Source organism: Cibotium barometz, chromosome 1 (assembly GCF_041138505.1).
Source record: "Cibotium barometz isolate CiBa-2024 chromosome 1, ASM4113850v1, whole genome shotgun sequence".
Lineage (NCBI taxonomy): Eukaryota > Viridiplantae > Streptophyta > Polypodiopsida > Cyatheales > Cibotiaceae > Cibotium > Cibotium barometz.
Genome location: NC_141046.1, coordinates 60,352,751 through 60,375,209, shown reverse-complemented (window position 1 = coordinate 60,375,209; position 22,459 = coordinate 60,352,751). Strand labels below are relative to the sequence as shown.

General features: G+C 43.8%; 1 protein-coding gene across 2 annotated transcripts; it reads left to right on the top strand.

Moving 5' to 3' along the window:
- Positions 1 to 1,870: 1,870 nt before the first annotated feature.
- On the top strand, positions 1,871 to 20,774 carry LOC147642260 (inactive purple acid phosphatase-like protein). Of its 2 annotated transcripts, XM_086804467.1 has the most exons (12): positions 2,084 to 2,581; positions 2,764 to 3,099; positions 4,494 to 4,585; positions 4,694 to 4,887; positions 4,985 to 5,024; positions 17,683 to 17,764; positions 18,704 to 18,781; positions 18,901 to 19,026; positions 19,244 to 19,365; positions 19,590 to 19,629; positions 20,070 to 20,144; positions 20,261 to 20,774. In XM_086804467.1, the coding sequence occupies exons 2-12, from the start codon at positions 2,864 to 2,866 to the stop codon at positions 20,463 to 20,465; spliced, it is 1,290 nt and encodes a 429-aa protein (XP_086660593.1). In that variant the 5' UTR covers positions 2,084 to 2,581; positions 2,764 to 2,863; the 3' UTR covers positions 20,466 to 20,774. The 2 variants fall into 2 exon arrangements, with proteins under 2 accessions (XP_086660594.1, XP_086660593.1); XM_086804468.1 differs by having other exon boundaries at positions 1,871 to 3,099.
- The last annotated feature ends 1,685 nt before the right edge of the window (positions 20,775 to 22,459 follow it).

Sequence of the window (22,459 nt, the reverse complement as noted above, 5' to 3'; positions counted from 1 at the left end):
TGTTATTCCGCTGCATATTCAACTTTTTCATCGTCTAAGATGAGTTGTAAGGTTGAGCATAGCATCACTAAGTGCTCTACCTTGTTGTTTGTCATGATTTTAAGCATCTTTTGGCATTGTTTTTGTAAGAGGCATTGGCAACATTATGAGCCATGCCCTCTCCTTCTTGAGCCAAGGATGATGAACCTTATTGGTTTGAGCATTTACCTCAACCAATTACTCACTTTCATTAAGCTTGTACCTTTAAACCCTAATGGGTATCATGTAACCAACATGCACAAAAGTTGTTGTAATTGTGGAGTAGACACTGCCCTTGACCAATTCATAAGGCAAGTGGTAAGACCCTCCCTTTCCCTTTCCCATTTAAATCTACCTCATTGCCCATGGAGGAGGTATGGTATTCAAGGAAGCATCAAGCATGTTGAAGGAACATCTATAAGCAAACCACTTAAGCAAGGGTGGCAGCCTTGTTTTGATCATTGTGTGAAAATGGTCAAGATGGAAAGCATGTGGTGGAAGCAATGGCATGTATGTCTAAAGCATGTCATCTACAAGAAGTCAAGCAAACACAAAGAGTGGGGTGCACCATCATGGTGTACATCTTCATCGACAACAAATAAAGACTTAGATGGCATCATTGTATTAGCCTCTAAGGCTCTAGGAACATATTTGTAAATCCTAGATAATCACACCTATATTCCAAACCTTGTACACCTAATGTTATAAAGGCATCCTATGTCCAATACCACCTATTCCATTCTTTCATAGTTGGTATTGAGGGGGGGTATTAAGGGACTAAGGTTATGTAGAAGGGGAAGAGAAGGGTGTGAGTGTGAATGGACTTAAGGTCCACTTGCTCACCTATTTAAAGGTGGAGCTATGAGGCATTTTGTAATTGAGCAAGGCCTAGTTGTATTCATAAACAACTTAATAAGCAAGATATTGTTCTTGTATTTTGTGAGCTCTTTTCCTCCACACACTTGATCTAGCATGAGCACCACGTTTTCTCAACACAAGAGACTCCAACAAAGCATCATAAAGGGGAAATGGAATAGTAGCATTGTGTAGCTCCAATGACTCAATCATCACCATTAGAATATGTCAAACATCTCATGTTTTGAAAATCAAATTCCAAAAGGCTAATTTGGAGACTTCCTGCAAGGTAGTGTAATGACAAATGACATCACTTGAAATAACCTAGCTTGTGAAGATCTTAATCTCTAACATTAACCTTATTTAAGATAGGTTGAGGTACCTAAGAGCCAACTTCATACACAAGATATAGGGAAACATATCTTTTACTCACTTGGTAAGGTTAGAACAATTTTGAGACCACTTAACTCCACCTAGATGCTCTATCTTTACTAAATATCAAGTTTGATTTACCACATTTAGCTCTCTCTCTCTCTCTCTCTCTCTCTCTCTCTCACACACACACACACACACACACACACAAGCCCCTTGTTTGGCTTTTTTTTTTCTCATCTTTTATGTGGGAGGAAGAGAGGTGGGATCAAATTCAGATTGGGAGCAGGATGGAAGTGATAGGGGTAAAAAGAGACCTTTGTAAATGGAAGCTTTTATCTTGTAAATATAAGTATAAATATATATTGTTCCCCCCCCAAAAAAAGGGCTTCTTGGCTTGTTTTCTATCATATGTGTCATTTAATTGTAGTCCTTTGCTTTAGTAAAAACTTTGAAGTTTTTTTCTTTTAAGTTTGGTGTCACTCACTCACATTCTCTTTCACTCACCTCTTCGCATTAAAGTGGGGCTCTATCAATACTCTAGTCTGTCTTCAAAGAAAGGTGTTTTTTTTCCCACTACATTTACCTCCTTTGCATTTGAAATTTATAGACAAAAGTCACAAAACATGGAAACTCAACTAATTCTAGGTTGCTATAATCCATAAATTTCCTGAGCTAATTGTCAATTTGTTTCACAAACAATTTGATGGCATCTCACATCATCCATAGAGACCAGTGTTCTCACAAATCACAAAATTAGACATTTTGAAGGATTTGTTGAAAATTTTGAAGATTTTTGAGCCAAAATATAAATGAAATTTAGAGGTGAAAACATAATTATTTCAGGTGCATTGTATGTAAAAATAGTCTGCAAGTTTTCTGTGAACACAGGCACGGACTACCGAAGAGAGCGAGTAGACTGTTGAAGCTCACATTACACTCCCAGCAAACTGCAGCCGCTCCTCTACGGCTTCCATCTGCCCTGTCCGGGCAAAGGGCCCCCTCTTTCATGAATTGGGCTCTTGCTCCATAGCTTGCTTTGGTCCCCATACGCAGTTTGCCATGGCTTTTCTCCTTCAATCACATTCTGCCATGTGGGCATTCTCCCAATTGCAGTCTGTCATGTGGATTTTCTTCCACTCGCAGTCTGCCATGTGGGTTCTCGCCCAATTCTTTCATGCTACCTAGTGGTTGCGGGGCTCTTTTGGGCGGTATTTTTTCCGCCTGCGGTACATATATGCGACCCTAGTTTGTGCTTTTTGCTCAATGCCCCCTCACATTAACTTCCAGCATTGTATGCTTTTGCTTTCTGAACCCACTTCGATCCTCAGCTCAGGCATGTATTCTGATCCCCCTTTTTTTACCCTCCTTTTCAAGCTTTTATGCTGTTTTTTTTTTCTCCTTCCAACACAGGACCAATTTACCAGGCCCATTAATGAAGTCAATAAATGTGGCTTTTGATTAATTCAAATACCTTGCTTATTTGTTGCATTCATCCCTCTTTAATCTGGCAAACAGGTGACGGTGGTGTGATGTTGGCTTGTAAAAGATTTTACCCAAAAAAGGATAACTTGCAAGCAGGGCGTCAAAGCTGGGCTCACTGTGCGTGAGCAACACCATGAATGGAAAGGCTCAACCCTTTGAATGTGCTGGCACTGTTGCTAAACCTCTCAAGTCTGTGAATAACCATGCATTTTTCTCAAAAACAGTGCTTATTAGGTCTTCAGTCACACACAGTGAGTTCAAAGCATTTATAAGCTTGGAAGCCAAAAAGGGCAACTCTCTTACACTGCAGAGAAGACAGCAACCAGTTCAAGTCTATGCAATTCAATGCCAGCCCTTAACATCACCCAGGTAATGCGAAATTTTCACCTTGTGATTTATTTTTTCAAAGCCATCTTGTAAAAGAGATGACAGCCTATTTTGGCTACCTTTCAATTTTACAAACCTAGGACACCACCGCATAACAAATACTAAAGCTTAACAACTTTGCTCAATTTTTTTCATTTCTAGGAGAGAGATTTTAAAGACGTACCCTAATACTTGATTAGGGGTATAATGCATGGCTTATCTCTTATCACCTCCTATGAATCTTAGGAAACCTGGTTGTGACATCACTTAGGCAATTTTTATATGCTCAGGAAACCTGGTTGTGACGTCTCTTAGGCAATTTTTTCCCCTAATGCTGAGTCCTATATATTATTGATGTAAATCCCGTTCTCTTTGGCTGAGCCACATTTTCATAGTATAACCACTCGGCTTAGAGCCCACTGAAAAGGAAGAGGGAGGAGGGGTGGAGGGTGGGGGGCGGGGTGGGGGGGGGGGGGGGGGGGGGGGGGGGGCAATTTTAGGATTTTATTACAGCCCAAATCCTAGGCCTGATTTCCTTCTGCAGCCATTTTTTCTTTTTCAAAACAAATATCCTTGGCTTCAATCTCTACATTTGGGCAAAATTGATCAATTGGCCATGTAGGTTTTTATCAAGCAATTTGCTATCTGAAAAATCTGGTTGTATTTAGTACTTAGCAAAGTAAAAGGAGGTCAACATGGTCCACCATGGTTATCCAGCCCCACATCAACACTTTAGTAGCTCAACTACTATGTCTATTTATTTCATTCATGAAGCTTTATCCATGTTATGATCGCTATCCACTCTGAGCCCTTTAATAGTTGAGACTCATCAACAGGGGCTGCCTAGCAAGCAAAGTGGTACAATGCGATTATGTGGGTTTCTCAGCATGTCAATAGCTCTCAACCAGTGTGTTTCTGTGGGTTGCTTGACTTGAACCATATATACCATCATCGGGTACTCAATGTCACCCCCAAGGTGCCAGTTTTCTCAATTGTCTATACTCTAATTTGATCATTTTGAGGAAAATGGGTCCTTTCAGCATGTGGGTATTATATCGCATGCTTCCTCTCTTTTTTTGGGGGGGCCTTATTTGCATACATGATTCTGAGCTATTACCAGTCTCAGGCATTGACATCACTAAGAAGATGATGTCTCTGGACTTTCACATGCTTCTCATTTTTTGCTTACATGCATTTAAAACTATTCACAGTGCAAGTTCTGCATTCATTTCAAAGTATAGTCTACAATGGTGGCCATTAGTACTGTTTATGACTTCTTTGCACATATACACTTTAAGATTGTTAACTATATGCTTGATAAGGGGGTTCCAGAGAACAATCGGCTAGGCCATGCGTTGTCGCACTGATAACACTTTGTCACGCCTATATATATCCAGGCCGTGGAGGGGCTCGGAGCACGAGGATGTACAGCCTCGTCGATTTCAAAGAAACTGTGTGCCACAGTCTCGAGACACCCCTCCAAAAAGAGGCACGTTTGTTGTTTGCCTCCAAACATGAATTCTTTGATTATTGATGCTAAGTTCTTTTGGTCATTTGAAGGATCGAAGTATGATATCTTACTTTGATGACAATGCAGATACAGGGATTGCTAGTGAGAAAGAATGGGGCATCGATTTGAAGAACGAGAAGGTTAATGCGTCCGGCGTAAATGAGGATGGCAGTAGTTGGTATCGAGAAAGTGGTGAAGACTTGGGAGCGAATGGTTATAGGTGTCGCTGGACAGTTATGGGTGGGCGTGGTGCTGAGGGCTTACCTGAATGGAAAGAAGCAGTATGTTCACACACTTTTTCTTGGAGAGTTGAGTATTGTTACTTGTTTACTTTCAAACCATTTATTCCTTACAATGCAAACAATCTTACCTTGGCAGTGGTGGGAGAAGAGCGACTGGACGGGATACAAGGAACTAGGTAAGAGCTGCTTCTTGGATTTTGAGAGAAAAAGGAAGTTTTCTTGAGTGTCAAAATTATGAGAATGTGATTTTCACTGGTTCACCATGCTGAAACAATCATAGCTGATGTGTTGTCAGTTTTGTGAACTTGGGAGTCTCTAGATGCATATATTCATATCCCTATTGATGTGATATGCTCATGGTAAAGTGACTTCAAAATTTTAGCTTACATATCTCAAGTGCAGAGGTTCTTGTGCCTCTCCACAATCAGGTTAAGTTACAAATCTAGTAGCTGGCTAGGGAGAGAGTTACACAGAGTGGAAGCCCTGGTTGTTTGCTAATGGAGCTATGCAAAAGACAGTCGCTACTACAAGAGGAGAAAATTTATGAGCCTTGGCATTGGGTGAAGGCTAGTAAGATCAAGGGTGGCTAGAGGCAGAGAGAAACAAGGTTTTGTGTGGTAATAAGTAGTGGAACCCTCCAAGTTGATGCCAAAGAGTAGCTCATAGTAAGCCTCTGCATAACAGGGTGTGCATGAATCGAGAATACACAAAGAAGAGGAAGAGAAGTGAACACCCTGGTTCTTGCGCAAATGGAGCTATGGGGAAGAGAGGAAAGAGGAAGACAGTGAATGCCCTGGTTGTTCACAAATGGAGCTATGGGGAAGACACTTACTACGAGAAAAGAAGATGTGCGGGCATTGGCATTTGCTAAAGGGTATGGCGATCACGGAAGGGTATGTGCCGGTCGAGAAACAAGGTTTTATTTCTAGTACTGAGACCCTCCAAGCTGACCCCATAATAAGCCTGTGCTTGTGTCAGGGTGCGCTAACAGAATTGAAGTTCTTTGAACTAATTTGAAGCACGAATTAAGAATATACAAAGAAGAGGAAGAGAGGAAAGAGTGACAAGAAAAGGCTCTATGCTTACAATCTGATCTACTGTGTATAAATAAAGCTTACAAATTGACAAATTCTTGCTAGATCTGCTAAGAAGTAAACTGCACACAAAGCTCATAGAGCATGGCTGTTAACAGAGCAGTGAACCTTAATTGTTATCCTCTCCAATTTGCTGAAATCTGACGCAGTTGGAAAAGCTTTGGCCTGATGTGAATTTATGGGTGATGTTAGGGTGCATCTGGGCAGAATCTGCTTCTTTTGGTGCTGATTCTACTACTCTTCAGGCTTGTTCTTCTCTCCTTGGATGGCCGCTCTAAAAGGCTTGTAGACAATGCTTAGAATTGGGAATATATATCTCCATAAAGTAGGCCAGTTTGTGTTGATTTGCATTCATTGCACCCACACTTGTATTATTTGGATAGGTAGCCTACTATTTTCTGTTTTGGGCACCTTGCCTCACACTCAAAGCCTCTTGTTCCTTCAAAGATCAGGGTTCACCATTTTGGCTAATTCTTGTGCCAAATTCATGCATGTCATGAAGAAGTTGGGCTTTAAAATTCTTCATGACACAGTTTTTTAATTATAAAAGAGCCAACCAAGAAGTGACTTGGTCCCATGGTTTCTCATGCGTGATCCCGCTGTGTACTCAACTCCTCGGAGTTGGCATACTTGTGCTTCATCTCATCCAAACCACACCCCTCGGAGTCGGCATACTTGTGCTTCATACTTGTGTACAATGGTGGGGTACATGGAAACCACTCCTTCTTGCTAAGCACATCAGCCACCGGGTTGGATTTTCACTAGATATACTCAATTATTCTGTGAAATTGCTGAAAATTTTGACTTCAACTATGTTGGCAATTGCTCCACTAAATGCTTGGCATGGTGGAAGCCAACGAAGTACCAAACAATCCGTGCAATCACAAAGCATAAAGAAAGTGCTTCCAAATCCTTAAAGGAGCGGATCACCACTAGGAGTTATTTATCATATGTGCTCAATAGAGTTTACCTATGACCCATGTAGGTGATCAGATGACCCTTTTGTTGCAGAACTGCACCAATAGCTTAGTTATTGGCATTGATGATCACTACAATTGGATCATCCCATGAGGTGAGCTTTCAATCAATAAGTCTCAATGAGGGCTTACTCCAATTGCCATTTGCAATCTAGTAGGGGTCATGTGGATGTGCTGCCTCCTTGCCTTGACACCCTTCAACAAATCCATAAGGGCTGGTGAGAGGTCGGAGAACTTGTCAATGTGGGTCTGGTAAGCTTGATAGATACACACAAAGAAACGGACATCACAGGCGGTGACACGGATCTTCCAATTGAGTACTTTTTGAACCTTCTTGGGCGCTAATAATATAAGTATTTGCTCTACATCCCACTCCTGCTACTGTTTTGTAGCGGAGAAGAGTATGCCATTTAAGAAAATGAAGATACACTTGCCTAACAAGGGCTTGAAGATCCGCTTTCATCATTCAGTTGGATGTAGCTGGTGCATTTGTCAATGTGAAGGGCATGACAACAAATTTATATTGAGCCCGCTTTGTGTAGATGTTGATAGATACGCACGAAGAAACGAACATCAGAGACGGTGACAAGGATCTTCCAATTGCGTAATTTTGGAACCTTCTTGGGTTCAAGTGAAACCCTTTGTGCTAGTAATATAACCAAGGTTGTGTGCTTCGGCCAAAAAGAACTTGGACTTTTTGCTGTTGATGTAAAGCTTATTATCTTCCAACATTTTGAGTATTTGTTCTACATCCCACTCATGCTACTCTTTTGTAGCTGAGAAGAGTATGCCATTTAAGAAAATGAAGAAGGGCGTAACAACAAATTTATACTGAGCCCGCTTTGTGCAGAATGCATTCTTGGGGATGTCCCCATCCATGATACAAGCATGGTGGTACCTGCTCTTGAGGTCAATCTTAAGAAAACTTTGGCACTGCTCAAACTCTTAAGGATATACTCAATGCGTGACTTCGGAAACTTGCTTTGATTGTCAGCTTATTTAGTGCTCCGTAATCGACATATAATGTGCCGATCCATCTTTCTTCTTGACAAATGAAATTGGAGCTACGAAAGGTGAGACACTAGGGCATATGAAGCCTGGCCTCAAGAATTTCTCCAGCTGCTAGCAGTCAAGCTGTGCCTCCATAGATTTACTAAGGAGGTATGAAAAATTGCTTGGGGTTTCCGAGCCTGGTAGAAGATCAGTTTTATAATCCTCAAGTCAAGAAGGTGGTGGTCAAGGAGGAAGATTGTCCCAAAGGAACAATTTTCGAAAACGGACTAGTGAGAAGTATCTCTTGGAGATATTGCTGTCGATATTGTAACATGCACTTCATGTGGAAGCATTTTAATGATAAGATAATGATGCTTAACACTTGCTGAATTCTGAATTGCAGAGTTTAGGGTTGAGGGAAGTACACATGAGGTGTATTTGCTTTATTGCTTGCAAGTGAATGAAGTACAAACGCATGCTGAAAACTGTAGTGGACTGAATTGAACTGAACGCAATTACCTCACTGAGATATTACCTGAATGATGCGCGTTACTGATTGGAGGCTGCCCGGGCTGTGCTGCTGCTGGTCGCCCTTGTTTGGACTACCTCCTGGATTCCTTTGATGGTGCGCTAATCTCCCAAATGACTGAGATGATGGCTGCACCTTTTTCTAATGACCTGGCCGCCCCTTGCTTGCTTGCGTTTGATGCTCAAAGGTGCCCACGGGGCTGAGTATGCAAAATGCAGAGAAGAGCTATGGACAAGATGGAAATCTATTATCTAAAGCCTCGTATATATAAGGTACATGGCTGGTCTAGGGTTGGCAACAAGCACCCCATGAAAAGGTGTGCCAAGGGCACACTTCCACATGGCACTTTATGCACGTCCCCCCCCCCCGCGCATCACATGCATGCCCGTGCCATGGCTAATTCAGCATGACCAGCAGAATCCTCTGAATTAATATAGCAGTTAGGACAGCAGTTACAGAGTAGTCAGTCAGCAGCCAGCAGGAGGCTCAGTCAACAAGCGGCCAGGTGTTAGATAGTTGACTAGTAGGTGTGGGCAAGCTGGAAGTAAGCGTAGCATTTACATGAATATATCTGTCCAAGGCTGGCCGATAGCAGCAATAGCTGGCGGATATCGATTTTTCCCTTGGACTAGGGTTCACAACATGCTCTTGGCCCATCAGAAAAGGTGTCCTCAGTGTACTCGCCACGCAGAGTGTCAACATGGCAACAAGTGCACGTGACATCCTTTGCTGCATATGTTGTTGATGGGGCTATCAGTGTCTTGACAAGTCGTCAACAATGCTGGATGTTTCTTGTAGAATGTCTTTGTTGCATCCCAAAAGGCCTAGGGTTAGGGTTAGGAAGGTGGACTTAGCAGGGGACATGGAGACCTAGAGGGTTCACACGTGGGCTAAGGGCACTAATAGGATGCGGTCTAGATTGGCTAAGAGCTTACTAGGCTAAAGCAGGAAAGCTTATAAATAAAGCAAGGGCCAATAATACCCAAGTTATTGCTATAAAAGTGACCTTGGGGGGCACTTATGAGTTATTGAGGTATCCATTAGGGGGGCGGGGGGGGAGGGGGGGGGGTATGACTGCACGGCTCAGGGGTTGGGGGCTACCAGGGGTGTGCAAGACTTCATGGCCATGGAGCTGCAAGATGGGTGGTTTGGCCTAGTGGTATGGGACGCCAGGTCAGGGCCATCAGTATCAAGCAAGCTTGCGGCAATCAGGCCTCAGGCTCGAGGGTGAGTTGAGGAGACTCTACGATTGGGTGGTGAGTGGCTAGCCACTATCTATTGTGGTCCTGGAGCTTCTGCAGTGTCTACATCGGCATTGGCATGGAAACATCATCGAAAGAGACTACTCTTCACCGATGTATACTTAGGGGAAAGTTTTTAAACTTCCAAAATTTTTTGTTTCCTATTATGTTTGAGTCATGGGTTCTCTGCGCGAGAAATCCCGCAGAATCTGAATATTTTGTGTTTCTTTTTGTAATGCTCCATCATTCCCTCTTTACCGAGCTTAGAGCAAGGGGGACTTGTTTTGGTATGCTGATGTAGGCTATCTTTGTCTCCCAAGGCAGGACATCCTTCACACTGAGCCATGATTTAATGCCTCTAAGCCATGCTCATGAGTCTCCGAGTCAGTTTTTGGAAACATGTCTTGTTTCTTTGCTTTGTTGGAGTATAGAGATTATTGAAGGTTTGCCAGGCATCACTTCCATCACTACAAAGGGGGGTGTTGGATATTTCAGGAGTTAATTGGTATGAGCACCCTCTATGGATGTGAGCAGTAAAGTCTAGGTCAGAAGATAAGGCTTGATGTCTATAAAAAGCATGTACTTGTGTGGTTCTATCATAACATAGAGTATCATTTGACTTGTGCAATCTCTCTCTTGAGCTTTGACACCTCTCTCTCTCTCTCTCTCTCTCTCTCTCTCTCCACACACACACACTCACCATGGCTATCCTCCATCCACCATAGTCATGGCTTGATCCTCCATCCCTCTCTCTTTGGCACCATGAATGCTAACATTGCACTCATGCTCTGCAAAGGTCCTACTTCAATCTTAATGTGAGCTCCTACAAAGAGAGTCACTTGACCATGTTGACATCCCCTAACTTGGTCTCTCGTGGACCCTGAAACCGGCCTTCAGAAACTTGACGGGCAGTGAAACAAACACTCGCACACAAAACACTTCAACACCTTTGAGGACCTGGAAAAGGAAAGCAAATGGGGGGAGCTAGAGTGCTCCTGCAAATAGTACACAGACACCGATTGGCCCCAAAACGCAATGGTGTCCCTTGCAGTATTTCTTTATTTGATTATAAGAGAGCTTTGATTACAAAAAGGCTGGAAACTCAGCCGTCAAAGTAGAACCCTTGAAGCCTGCAAAGACCTTGCATCATGGTTTCTTGTCCACTCGGCATCCACAAACACGTCCCGCCATTGTTCACATCGAAAGACTCTCTCACATGAATCCTGCATACAGAAGCTTTTCCCTTTGATCAGGGCTGCCACATCTACCCATAGTCTCTCACCCTATGAGCAGTACACATCTCGATACTTCTAGTGCTCCTGACTCACAGCAAGGACTCTAATCTGTTTCCAAAAGAATACTCTCGTTATTACAGCACAGCATACCATAGAGAAGGCACACCTGTACAACACCTCCGTGCTTTGCAAAGGTCTTCTCCATTTCTACCATGGATCCCTCAAACCCTTTTCCAAACAGCAGTAGGGCTGTACCAAACCACATGTCCTTCCCTATAGCCACAGCTTGCATGTAACTTCGAGAAAATTACAACCTGTTCACATGAATCTAAAGACATGTTTTCCAAAACCAAAGACCTGTATCCACCTAAAACCAAAGACCTGTATTCCATAAACCATAGGCCTATTTCCTCTCGAAACCAATGTCCTGTTTTCCTGAAGCCAGCCCGATAATAGCCAATAAGGGGAGCAAAAGTGCTACAGCTCTCCTGTGGTTCTACTGTAGCCAACTTCTCTCAAAGAACATGGACAGCCCCTGAGCGCCTCCTTCCAACCTGCTGTCCAGGAGCCCCCAGTCACCAAAAAGGAAAACGCCCACATGTGCTGACCCAACTGTTTGTATGGGAGAGATAGGGCAGCCCCACCTGCGCTTCTTGCAGCCTGCTAGTCGCCCAGAGAAAGAGCAAACGTGTGGGTACAGCCCGCCGAACGAGAGAGAGAGAGAGAAACCCCCTCAGCCCTGTGTGTCTCCTGTCCTGCAGCCGTCGGCTTGCTGTCCTCCTGTCTTGCAGACCAGCGTAGCTTTTCAGAAGAGAGAGAGAAAGACCCACGCAGTCCAGCCATCTTTGCCCTTGCGCAGCTTTGCGCCTGTTTGCCTGTGTATTCTGCAGGGTAGACTGCCAGCCAAGGAGAAGCGCCACACACACCACCACACGTCGATTCCACCACCTCACCCCTTTTTAACGATAAGGAGGCGATTCAGCCCGCTTTTCTCCAAAAAGCTAGGACTAATAGCAAAACGCATCCTCCCAAAAATATTATTTTTTTAAATCATCAAAGGTTATAAAACCTTATAAACTTAAATCCTTTTGTCCCCTTCACACTTGGGGTTGTCCACATATGGGTTTCCTTTTTAACTCCAAATTGATGCCATTCACACTGTCCACCATGTCCTCGTGCACACCTGCATACTGTCCAGAGAAAAACATAGGGTCATAATAGACCCCTATTTTCTTCTAGATCAACTTTTCAACTTAAGTACAACTCATAGGTACATAATAGTGTCTTAAGGTGTCATTTTGGATGAGCTTTGTGTTAGCAGTCATCTCCCGTCTGTACATTATCTCACAGAGAACCTTTGTTGTGGGTGTGCCCACCCTGCACCTTTTCTCATTTTCCCTATCTCCCCGTTTTTTTCCCTGTTTTCTGTGGTCGTGGGGCAATAGATGCTGGCCGACTATGCTCAATTCTGGCAAACTGGATTTTATGTGGCCAACTCCCATTTTTCTGGTCGTGAGCAGTTGGGACTGCTGTCGGCCTGCTTTGGGCTGGCCGACGAGCAGTCCTGGACCATATATATAGTGGAACTTCCTCCCACACTCCATGTATTAGGTATTGTGTACCGGATCTTGTGTGTAGTGCAGAGTTCACCGAGCTTCACTGTCTCTCTTTTATGTTTTCTCTTCCACACACAGTTCAGCGTTTTCCAAACTGGTGGATCTCTTGCATTTGTTCATCTTCATGTTGGTGTCTTGCTATGTTGCGCTCTCAGCAGTTTGCCTCATATCCACTGCCGTTCTTTCATCTTCCTAAATTGCACACCGCAGGGGATCAATCACATAAAGCATATGACGCTGGCCAGAGAGATTTGGCAGCATTTGGCTTCTCTGTACAACACTGTATCACCCATGAAGAGGATCTCCTTGGAAGTTAGATACCGGTGATGAATCCTGCAAAGTCGTGGACGATGCGGGAGCACATCAACAAGTTGCAGGCCTGCTCTTTAGCGGGAGGTTCTCGAGGCAGGGAAAGAGATATCGTCAGAGGATATAGCCATCACGTTGTTTTCCCATTTGCCCTCTCAGTACTCAGCATTTTACTCCGCTTTGATCACTAGTGTGGCAGACTCAGCACCATCACATGGAAGGAGCTTGTGTCAATGGTCTAGGAAGAGCAATTTACGAACCCTCCACAGGGGGAGGTTCTGAGGCCTTGACTGGCCAACAGTCGAAAGGCCGTAACAACAACAAGGGCAAAGGGAAGTCTTCGTCAAAGAAGTCTTCTGAGAAGAAGCCCGATTCAGACCATGAGAGCTGAAGGCCGAGCGGACTTGTAACGATTATGGTGAGAAAGGCCACTATTGGAGGAAGTGTCCCAAGCAGAATAATGGGAAGAGTGCTGATTCTTCAGCTTCAGCTGCAAAGACTCAGCCTTTGTGCACTTGGAGATTTTGGACACAAATGCTTCATCTTCTTCGAGCGAGGAGGCAGTTGGCTTCACCGCCAGGGATACTCGGGAGTGGATTCTTGATAGTGGTGCTTCCAAGCGCATGACTCCTTCCCGTGAGTTCTTATAGGATCTGAAACGGCAGTCAGGTCGCATTTTCATTGGCGACAATTCCACTATACCGATTCATAGTGAGGGCAGGATGGAGATCATTCCCAATGGCACAGGGGGGAAGCATTCGTCTTGTGTTCTTTACGTCCTCACACTTGGTTTTCATCTGTTGTCAGTGCATGAGGTTTGCAAGACTGGCTTCCGGGTGGAGTTTGAGGAGCATTCTGTTGCTCTACGAGACAGAGAAACAGGCTTGGTTGTTTGGGAAGACGGAGTGAAGAACGGTATATACAAACTCTCAGTACTCTCCTCTCTTACAGGCTCTCAGATTGGTGACTTGTGGCACTTTCGGTTTGGCCACTTGAATGTGGATGTGCTTCGGCAAGCTTTCCGGGACTAGATGGTGGTTGGCTCATCAGATGTTGGTAGCAACAGGGACGCTGTAGTTCTTGCATTCGTGGTAAGCACCACAAGGAATCTTTTCCGAAGCAAGCTTCTAGGTGGGCTTTGAAACCTTTGGAGTTGGTACACGCTGACTTGTGTGGACCTACGTAGATGCCATCCTTGGGAGGTCCTTTGTATTTTCTGCTACTGGTTGATGATTGTAGCATATTCACTTGGGTTTGTTTCCTTTCCCAGAAGGACCAAGCTTTCGGGCTAACAAAGGAGGAGAGTTATCCTCCAATGCATTTGTGCGGTTTTGTGCGGAACATGGCATCAAGTGGGAGCTGACCAATACAGGTTCGCCTTTAGAGAATGGAGTAGTTGAGCGGAAGAACAAGATTGGTGGAGATGGCGAGGACGATGTTGGAGCATCGTGATCCTCCTCGTCCACTTTGGGGAGAGGCTGTGGCTACGGCTATTCGTATACTCAACCAATCTCTGACGACTTCAGAACTGCACGACTCCCTTTGAGGCTTATTTTGGCAGGAAACCAAATGTCTCCCATTTCCGTGTGTTTGGGAGTGATGCATATGTTCACATTCCAAAGAAGTAGAGGGGGAAGCTTGACTCGAAGTCCCGGAAGCTTATCTTTATGGGATATAATACAGGTTGTATGACCCGGAGCGGAACGAGGTTGTCGTCAACAGCGATGTGGTTTTTGATGAGCATGTTCCAGCATCCACTATTGATGAGCTGCCACTTCTTGGAGACCCAGACGAATCTGATGATGATTCCCAATTGATTGTTCGAGCTGGACAGCCTCAGTCAGTTGAGGATGTTGAGCCTGTGAGACTGGAGATGAGCCCCGGCAGCAGCAGGAGGCTCTGCATTATGTTCAAGTACCCAGGTGGTTGTTAGACACCCTTCGGAAGTCAGGTGTTACGGAGCTTCCCTCCGAGTTGACCACAGAGGACGGACCTCGAAGATCGCATAGAGTTCGTGACAAAAGTCATTCAACGGAGCTCTTACAAGTAAACTATGCTTTGATGTCTCGTATCATGCGGGATAAAGAGCCCACTTCCGTAAAGGAAGCCCTTTCACAGGATACTTGGAGGAAAGCCATGCAGGTGGAATTGGATGCCATAGAAATGAAATGATATATTAACGTCTCTAAGAGGCCATAGTGGCCTATGAGACCAATATTGAGAGTACATCTGAAGTTGGTGTCTCATCAAAGAGAACAACTAAATGAGACTAAAAAGTACAATAAACTGATTGTCCTACAGTTATAAGAACAGAACTGTAAAACTCCGAGATGATACTGAGTAGAAAATACTGGAAAATATTGAAAAATGTATATCAGGTAGATCCATGTATGCTGATCAGTTGAAGTGTTGTCCTCTCCTTAGATCAAGTATCTCCGCCATGGGGCTATCTAGGATGGAGAGGTCGTAGAAGCGAGGTAGGCGTCTCCGATGCGGAGCAATAATGGCTTTGATGTGGCGATGGTATTGATGCCGTGGTCGGGATCCTGGTGGGCGTGGCCGACGAGCACGACATAAGATAACTGCTCTATCAATGGTGACTCCCTGGGAGCGTGGTCGGCGCCCTGATGGCCCAATGGAGGAGGTATCAGGAGGTGTGTGGGCTGGGTTGCTGGTGTTGGTGCCGAAGAAATCTGTCAGGGTCCTCTGTCTAGGTACATCATGGCTCCGGCCTCCTGTCTGCCAAGAGGGTCTCTCTGTGTCTCCTGAGCTCAAGTAGAAACAATCCCAGGCATCTTTGATCCTCAAACTCCATGACCTTGCGTAACGGCCCAAAACCCTCTCGGAAGAGGCAGTGATATCTTCCTCGGATCTCATAATAGACTGTACATCGGCAAATGTAGTGTTCCTCTGTCTCTACCTCCTGGTAGCATAACTGACAAATGCGGTCATTCAAGATCTGATGCACATATCGCCTTGTCTCAATCCGCAGTTGGTGTGATGAGGTTCGGATCTGTCCAATGGCACAACGTATCCCATGTGATAGGTGTACATCCATGTACACCGGGCGGGTGATAAAAACATCCGGTGAGAGGTGTAGAAAATGGCTCTTGTAATGAGCCATTTTTGTGCCCAAGGGCTCAAGGGGGCTAGTCCATGTCCTCTCTGTGTCTACTCTGATGATATCCATCCTGATCACGCGGTTTTGCTCTGAGCGGGTGAGATCCAAAAATGGACAATCCAGACTGTACTGAAAGGGTGGTAGTGCCTCTATCCGCAAACCATGTAGGTCAAACCATGATCTCATCTGAGCGTACCAACAATGAGTATCTCCATCCTTTGCCAACTGTATGGATGAGGTCAATGCCAATCGGGAGTACCTCTGTTGAGGGAGCTCCCATAGCCGTTGTAAAAAGGTAACTGCCTGGAATAGGGCTTCGGTTACTACTGGTGGGGCACCCAGCTCATGTGGTACTGATGATTTGCTTCGACTCATGCGGGTAATCATCATAATAAGTGGTCTCTCCATTTGCCTCCATCCCTCATCTGTCCCTCTCTGAGATCTGTGATGTATACTAGGCCCCCAAATAGGAGCTCCGTACAAGAGGGTCGGTGTGACAAGCGTATCAAATAGCCACAATTTGGTGCGTGGCTCCTGAAACTGTATGTGTGCACACTGCCTCTCAAGTGCCCCTAAGGCTGCATGCCCTCGAGCTAATCTAGGTGCTGCTGCCTCCTTCAAGGAGAAACGCGGTCCTGTGAAAGTAACTCCCAAGTAGACATATGACTGACGTACTCTACTAGCTCCCCTCGGAAAGTGAACTAAGGCTCTGATCTCGTCACCCATGCCTGTGTGGTGTTAAACACCATAACCTTGGTTTTCCCAAGTGGTGGATCTCTTGCGTTTGCTCATCTTCATGTTGGTGTCTTGCTACGTTGTGCTCTCAGCAGTTTGTCTCATATCCGCTGCGTATTCCGACACTTTGTTCGTCAAGAAGTCATTTTGTTGGATCTAAGCAAGCTCTTGGGTAGGGATTCTTTGATGCTTCCATTTGAGCATTTTTTCATGTAGGTTGTAGACCTCTCCTTTCATGCTTTAAGGGCACCATCCCAGGACCTCATTTATACCTATGAACAATAGCCCCAAAAAGGAGAAGAATGCATTGCATCTTCTCAAGATGAAGTGAAGCCAACACAGATCAAGCTTAGGTTTTTGTTGACAACAAACCACCCAAAGATGTACTAATGTCTCATTTTGTTGCAATCATCCTGGCCACACAAAATGGGACTAGAGCTAACCAAATCCATCACTTTAGACATTAACATGCATTCTATTAGCTCTCATCGTTGGTCATCCATTTGCATGCACACAAAATGGAGGCTTTTTGAGCTCTAAGAGATTGTCATGCTCCAAGTAGAATAGGTGTTTCATAAAAAATGGTAGTTGTATGAGTGATTGCCATCCTTTGCCAATTTACATTTGGACCTCCGAATCTATTGGACTAGGAAGCAAGCAATATCTCAATGGCAAATTTACAGCAAAACAAAAAAGGTTGAAGGGGCTGTCTGAACCAAGGTAGAAATTCCTCACATGTTTGTGCACGATTTGCATGTGGTCCCTGTAGAATATTGATGAAGGAGAGGTCATTAGCCAAGCAATCAATTCAGAAGTGATGTAGGAAGACCTTTTTTGGGTGAACTTGGAAGTCTACCATGTTTTTTTAAAAGCCAAAAACTGTGTTTGAGTCTTTTATTTTGCTAGCCTTGACAAGTAACCTATTCATTTGAGGTTTTCTTTTATGCATTAGATGGTTTAACTCTCTTCTTGGATTGTGGAAAGGTGCTGAGAAATCGGGGAAGAATGCTCAAGGTGACTCGTGGTGGGAGACATGGCAAGAGGTCTTGCGCCAAGATGAATGGAGGTTTGTGCTGGATATAATCTGAAGTCACAATCTGTGTGTATGTTAGATAAGTATGCAGCATCAATGAAGTGCACATACATGCACCTGTCTGTTCACACAACTAGGCCTTTGCTAAAGCAAACAAGAAAGGAATCAATAGTAGTCTGTCCCACCCGGCAGGCGGCAAACCCTCTCCCTTACCCCCCTTTTGCACACCCATTTCGCCTGCCTGTTCTTTTCTCCTCTCTTTGTTTGTGCCCAGGCGTGCTTCAAAGAAGCCCCTTGACCCTTGCAGATCTGCTTGCCATTGCCAGGCGTCGTCCATACGTGTTGTCTCTGCATGCTCAAACTGCTGTTCCTACCATAGTCACACAAAAACAGGAGTTTCCAAATTTTGAAACCTGCGAAACATCTGAAACCTCTCTGGAGACATTTCACCCAAATTTGAAGTTGCAATTTTTTTTCCGCTTTTGGTCACCATTTCTGCTCCACCCATTTTGCACTGCTGTGCTTGTGTTTCTTTCCCGTGTTGCGCCTCTCCTACAGCCTGGCTGCCTTGTGCAGGTGCCCATTGCGCTCTCCTACAGCCCCGCTGCCCCTTCAGGGCTGCGCCTTCCATCTCCTCCTCTTCTCCTTCCTCTTCCTCTTCCTCTTCGTCTCCTTCCTTCCCCTCTTCTTCTCTCCCGCATGTATATTTATATATATAATATAGAATTTTGACAATCCTTCTTCAGATATCAAGTAAATTGTTAACTACAACAGTAATAAAAAGGGTGGCTGCCCAGCCAAAAAGCGTTACTGCCTGTTACAGGCAATCTATCAAATAAAAGAAAGTGACTATTCATGGGTTTGCTGAAGATGAGGCTGCGGAGGCCACTGACAGAGCCGGTGATAGCCTGGAGGTTGTGGTATAGTTTATGTTCAAAGCATTTGTAAATATTAAGTTCTGTGTTATTGCAGCAATTTGGCAAGGATCGAAAAGAGTGCCCAGAAGCAAGCAAAATCTGGAGACGGTGCTGCTGGCTGGTATGAGAAATGGTGAGAAAGTGTGAGAGAAGGCAAAGCCCTTGACTATAATGTTGTTTTCTGTTAATATTTTACTGTAGTGCTGTTTGCCTGATATTTGTATGGTTTTTGTTCTAAATGCATTTAAAAAGGTGGGAGAAATACAATGCAAAAGGATGGACAGAGAAAGGTGCCCATAAATATGGTCGGCTCAATGAACAGTCTTGGTGGGAAAAGTGGGGTGAACAGTACGATGGCCGAGGAGCTGTTTTGAAGTGGTAAAGGCCCATTTGAGCTTGTCTTTCTTGTTTTTTAAAAGTCCCCTGCCCATCTCAGGCTGGCCATAGAAGAACATATGCTACCGGTGTCACAGGTGAGGAGTTGGACAGGCAAGGTTGCCTGCCCATCCACCATGGATGACAGGCAACCATGATGGGGCCCCTCCTCACAGACGGTCCTTTTTTGTGTAAATGTTTTGACATTGTACCTTTTCAGGACTGATAAATGGGCTGAGACTGAGATGGGTTCAAAATGGGGAGACAAATGGGAGGAAAGATTCTTTTCGGGGATGGGTACAAAACAAGGCGAAACATGGCATTCTTCACCAGGAGAGGAACGTAAGTACATTTTGTCTCTATAAGCACTTTGGCTGGATCAGCTGAGATTCCATCCTTTGAAACAATGAATCCTAGATATTCAATGTAAAGAACTTCATGCCGACGAGTGGCGAGAACAACACAGCGATTAGATTTGAAGCCAGTCGATGGAGATATGAAATGGTTTTTCTTTCAAAAGAGTCTCTGTGATGTCCTTTCTAACTCATTCCCTGAGAATCTGACAGGGTGGTCAAGAACGTGGGGTGAGGAGCATTTTGGAAATGGGTAAAAAGACCAACTGCTGCCTTTTTGTGGACTCATGCACGTACATCTACAAGTACATATACATATGTATGTGTGTACATGTACATACATATACACATACGTACGTGGAATTCATGTAAATACATGCCTACATACATATGCACATATCTTACATATGTAAGCAGCATGCAATACCTACCTACGTATGCATGTAGTTATTTACATACCTATGGACCTACCTGCACACAATATATACACCCACGTACCTACTTAAATACATAGACCAACCTACATGCATACACACACACCTACAGGCATGCATGTGCACTTAATGAAGATGTTGTTTTATAGACAGATAGAAACCAAATCATTTGTCAAAATATTATCAGTGTACACTTGCATCTTTGCTTAGGTCATGTATGGGAGGAACTAAGTGGTCTAACAATTGAATCCTCTTGCAGAAAGATACATAAGTATGGGAGGAGCACAAGTGGAGAAAGTTGGGATGCTGTGGTTGAAGAAGGCACTTACTATGAGTAGGAAAACTGCCCTTTGTCGTCGACTTTTTTATGTGTAGACCTTTGCAGAGCATGATTTAGCTTTTCAGTCAATTCATTGTTGCTTATATCGGTCTCTTTTTGCCTGTTTTCAGGACGGAGCCACATTATGGTTGGGCAGATGCCATAGGGAACTCTGCTCAGCTACTGGCAATTGAACCTCTAGAGAGACCACCAGGCGTGTACCCAGATTTGGACTTCATTTCGCCATCACCACCTTCACGCCCATCTGAATCTCAGGACCTTCCTTTACGACCATCACCGCCTCCACCTCCTCCTCCACCTTTTTCAGAGGAATAGCATACAGTCTTGAAGACATTCTGTATGTTTAAAGCCAGTTTTGTAGTCCTCAAATTCATTCTTTTGATCTCACAGGGATAGAGATCAATGCTTTACTTCATCATGCGAGCCTTATCGAAAGAGTTGTACCATTTTTAAAGGGGTGGCGGCGTCTTTTTAAAGCATAGAGGGATACCTACAGACTTTGTCCAACTAAATTCTGGCCTCAAAATTTCATTCTAAGCAAAATGTGATCCATAATTTGGATGTAAATATGTGGTGTAAGGAAGTTCCCCATTTCTTCGAATCTCAGAAGAGTATGTTCTATGCCGAGCAAGATGCCGTCACATATACATGTGGCTTTGGGTGGCCAGACATAGGGTAAGGGAAGTCGCTTGAAGGCTAGATCGGAGTTCAGAAGACAGGTTTGAAGTTGAATGATGGTCTAGGTTGCAGATGAGTTGCAAGAAAAGCCATTTTGATCCCTTATTGGAGGGAGCCCCATACTTATATGAATTGCTTGCATACTGCATACATTCTTAGAACTTAGGAGCAAGTTCCCCCCCACTAGCCTTAGGCCCAAGATTTTCCAGTAGGCGAATTTTTATCCGCCCATAGGCAATGCCACCGAGGAAGCACCTTGTGGGGTTATGAACCCAAAACCTCTTGGTCCTAGGCAAAAACTCCACCACCACTTGGGCTGTCACCTCATTGTCAATTTATGAGAAGTTAAGCTACAGTTCACAACTATCTACTTTGCATTCAACTTCTATCTCATACATAGAAACACCACTCTAGCACGTGTACGTACCCAAGCACATCTGCTGGTGACTATTCATGCTGTTTAATGCTGTTTGTATTGTCAGGAGGTAATGCTTAAAGTCCCCCCCCCCCCCCCCCCTCTCTCTCTCTCTCTCACACACACACACACACACACGTGTGTATGTGCATGTGTCTATGCATGTTATTTTTACCTTGTTGAACTAGTTGGACTTCTCACTTTGCATTACAGATTGGTCCATACTTTTATATATGTGTGTGTGTACATACACATGGTATATATATGTGTAGGTGTGTATGTATGTGTGTGTACATACGTAGGTGTGTATGTATGTATATGTGTATACATATACATATATATATATGTAGGTGTGTATGTACACACACATACATACACACCTACACATATATATACATATACATGTATATGTATATGTATATGTGAAAAAAAACACACACACACACATATATACACACAAGAGGATTATATGTGTGCCCATGAAGAACAAATTGAAAGATTAATCACACTAATGACACTGAATTAAACTCAAAATTTAAAAAAGCAACTATGAGAGATGGAGTGCTCTCAAGCTTCTTGACAAGTGGAGTTTACACAAAGCTGTCACTCAATTACAATAAATAATAAGAAGGGAGTACATGTTTATAATAAGTACTAGCCCCCAAGGTCGAATTACAATTCTTTTTTTACAAGTATTTGTAGGCTAAGAATAATCCCTACTCTTCTAATGTCACTTAGAATCAAATATGGATGATATATTACCTATAAATTTTAACACTTTTTTGATATATGGTGTGTAGATCAAGACCCAATTTCATTGAATTTTAAGAAGCCACCACAACATTGATATTGGTCATAATGCCCTACGTGAATCTTGTAAACTAGTAAGTATTTACATGAGACTCTAGAGCATTCAAAAACCCTACTGATGTATTGATGAAAAGCCTCATGAAAGTTAGTGAAGGAGGCACATAGTCTTTGCTAAATCACCTAGAAAGAAATATGCTTTGTTGAGGCCCAAAGATGCTTCACATAAATGTATATAATAGCCAAAACATTTCCATCTACATGGATAGATGATCAAAATCACAAGTAGATGATCATGACAAAGTTTTTGATGATAAGAATTTCATTAAGGGGATAAAGCGTATCTTCCACTCTCTTCCTTACTTCAACCATTTGTTTTTATTTACAAATAAAAGTCAAGAGAAGAAGT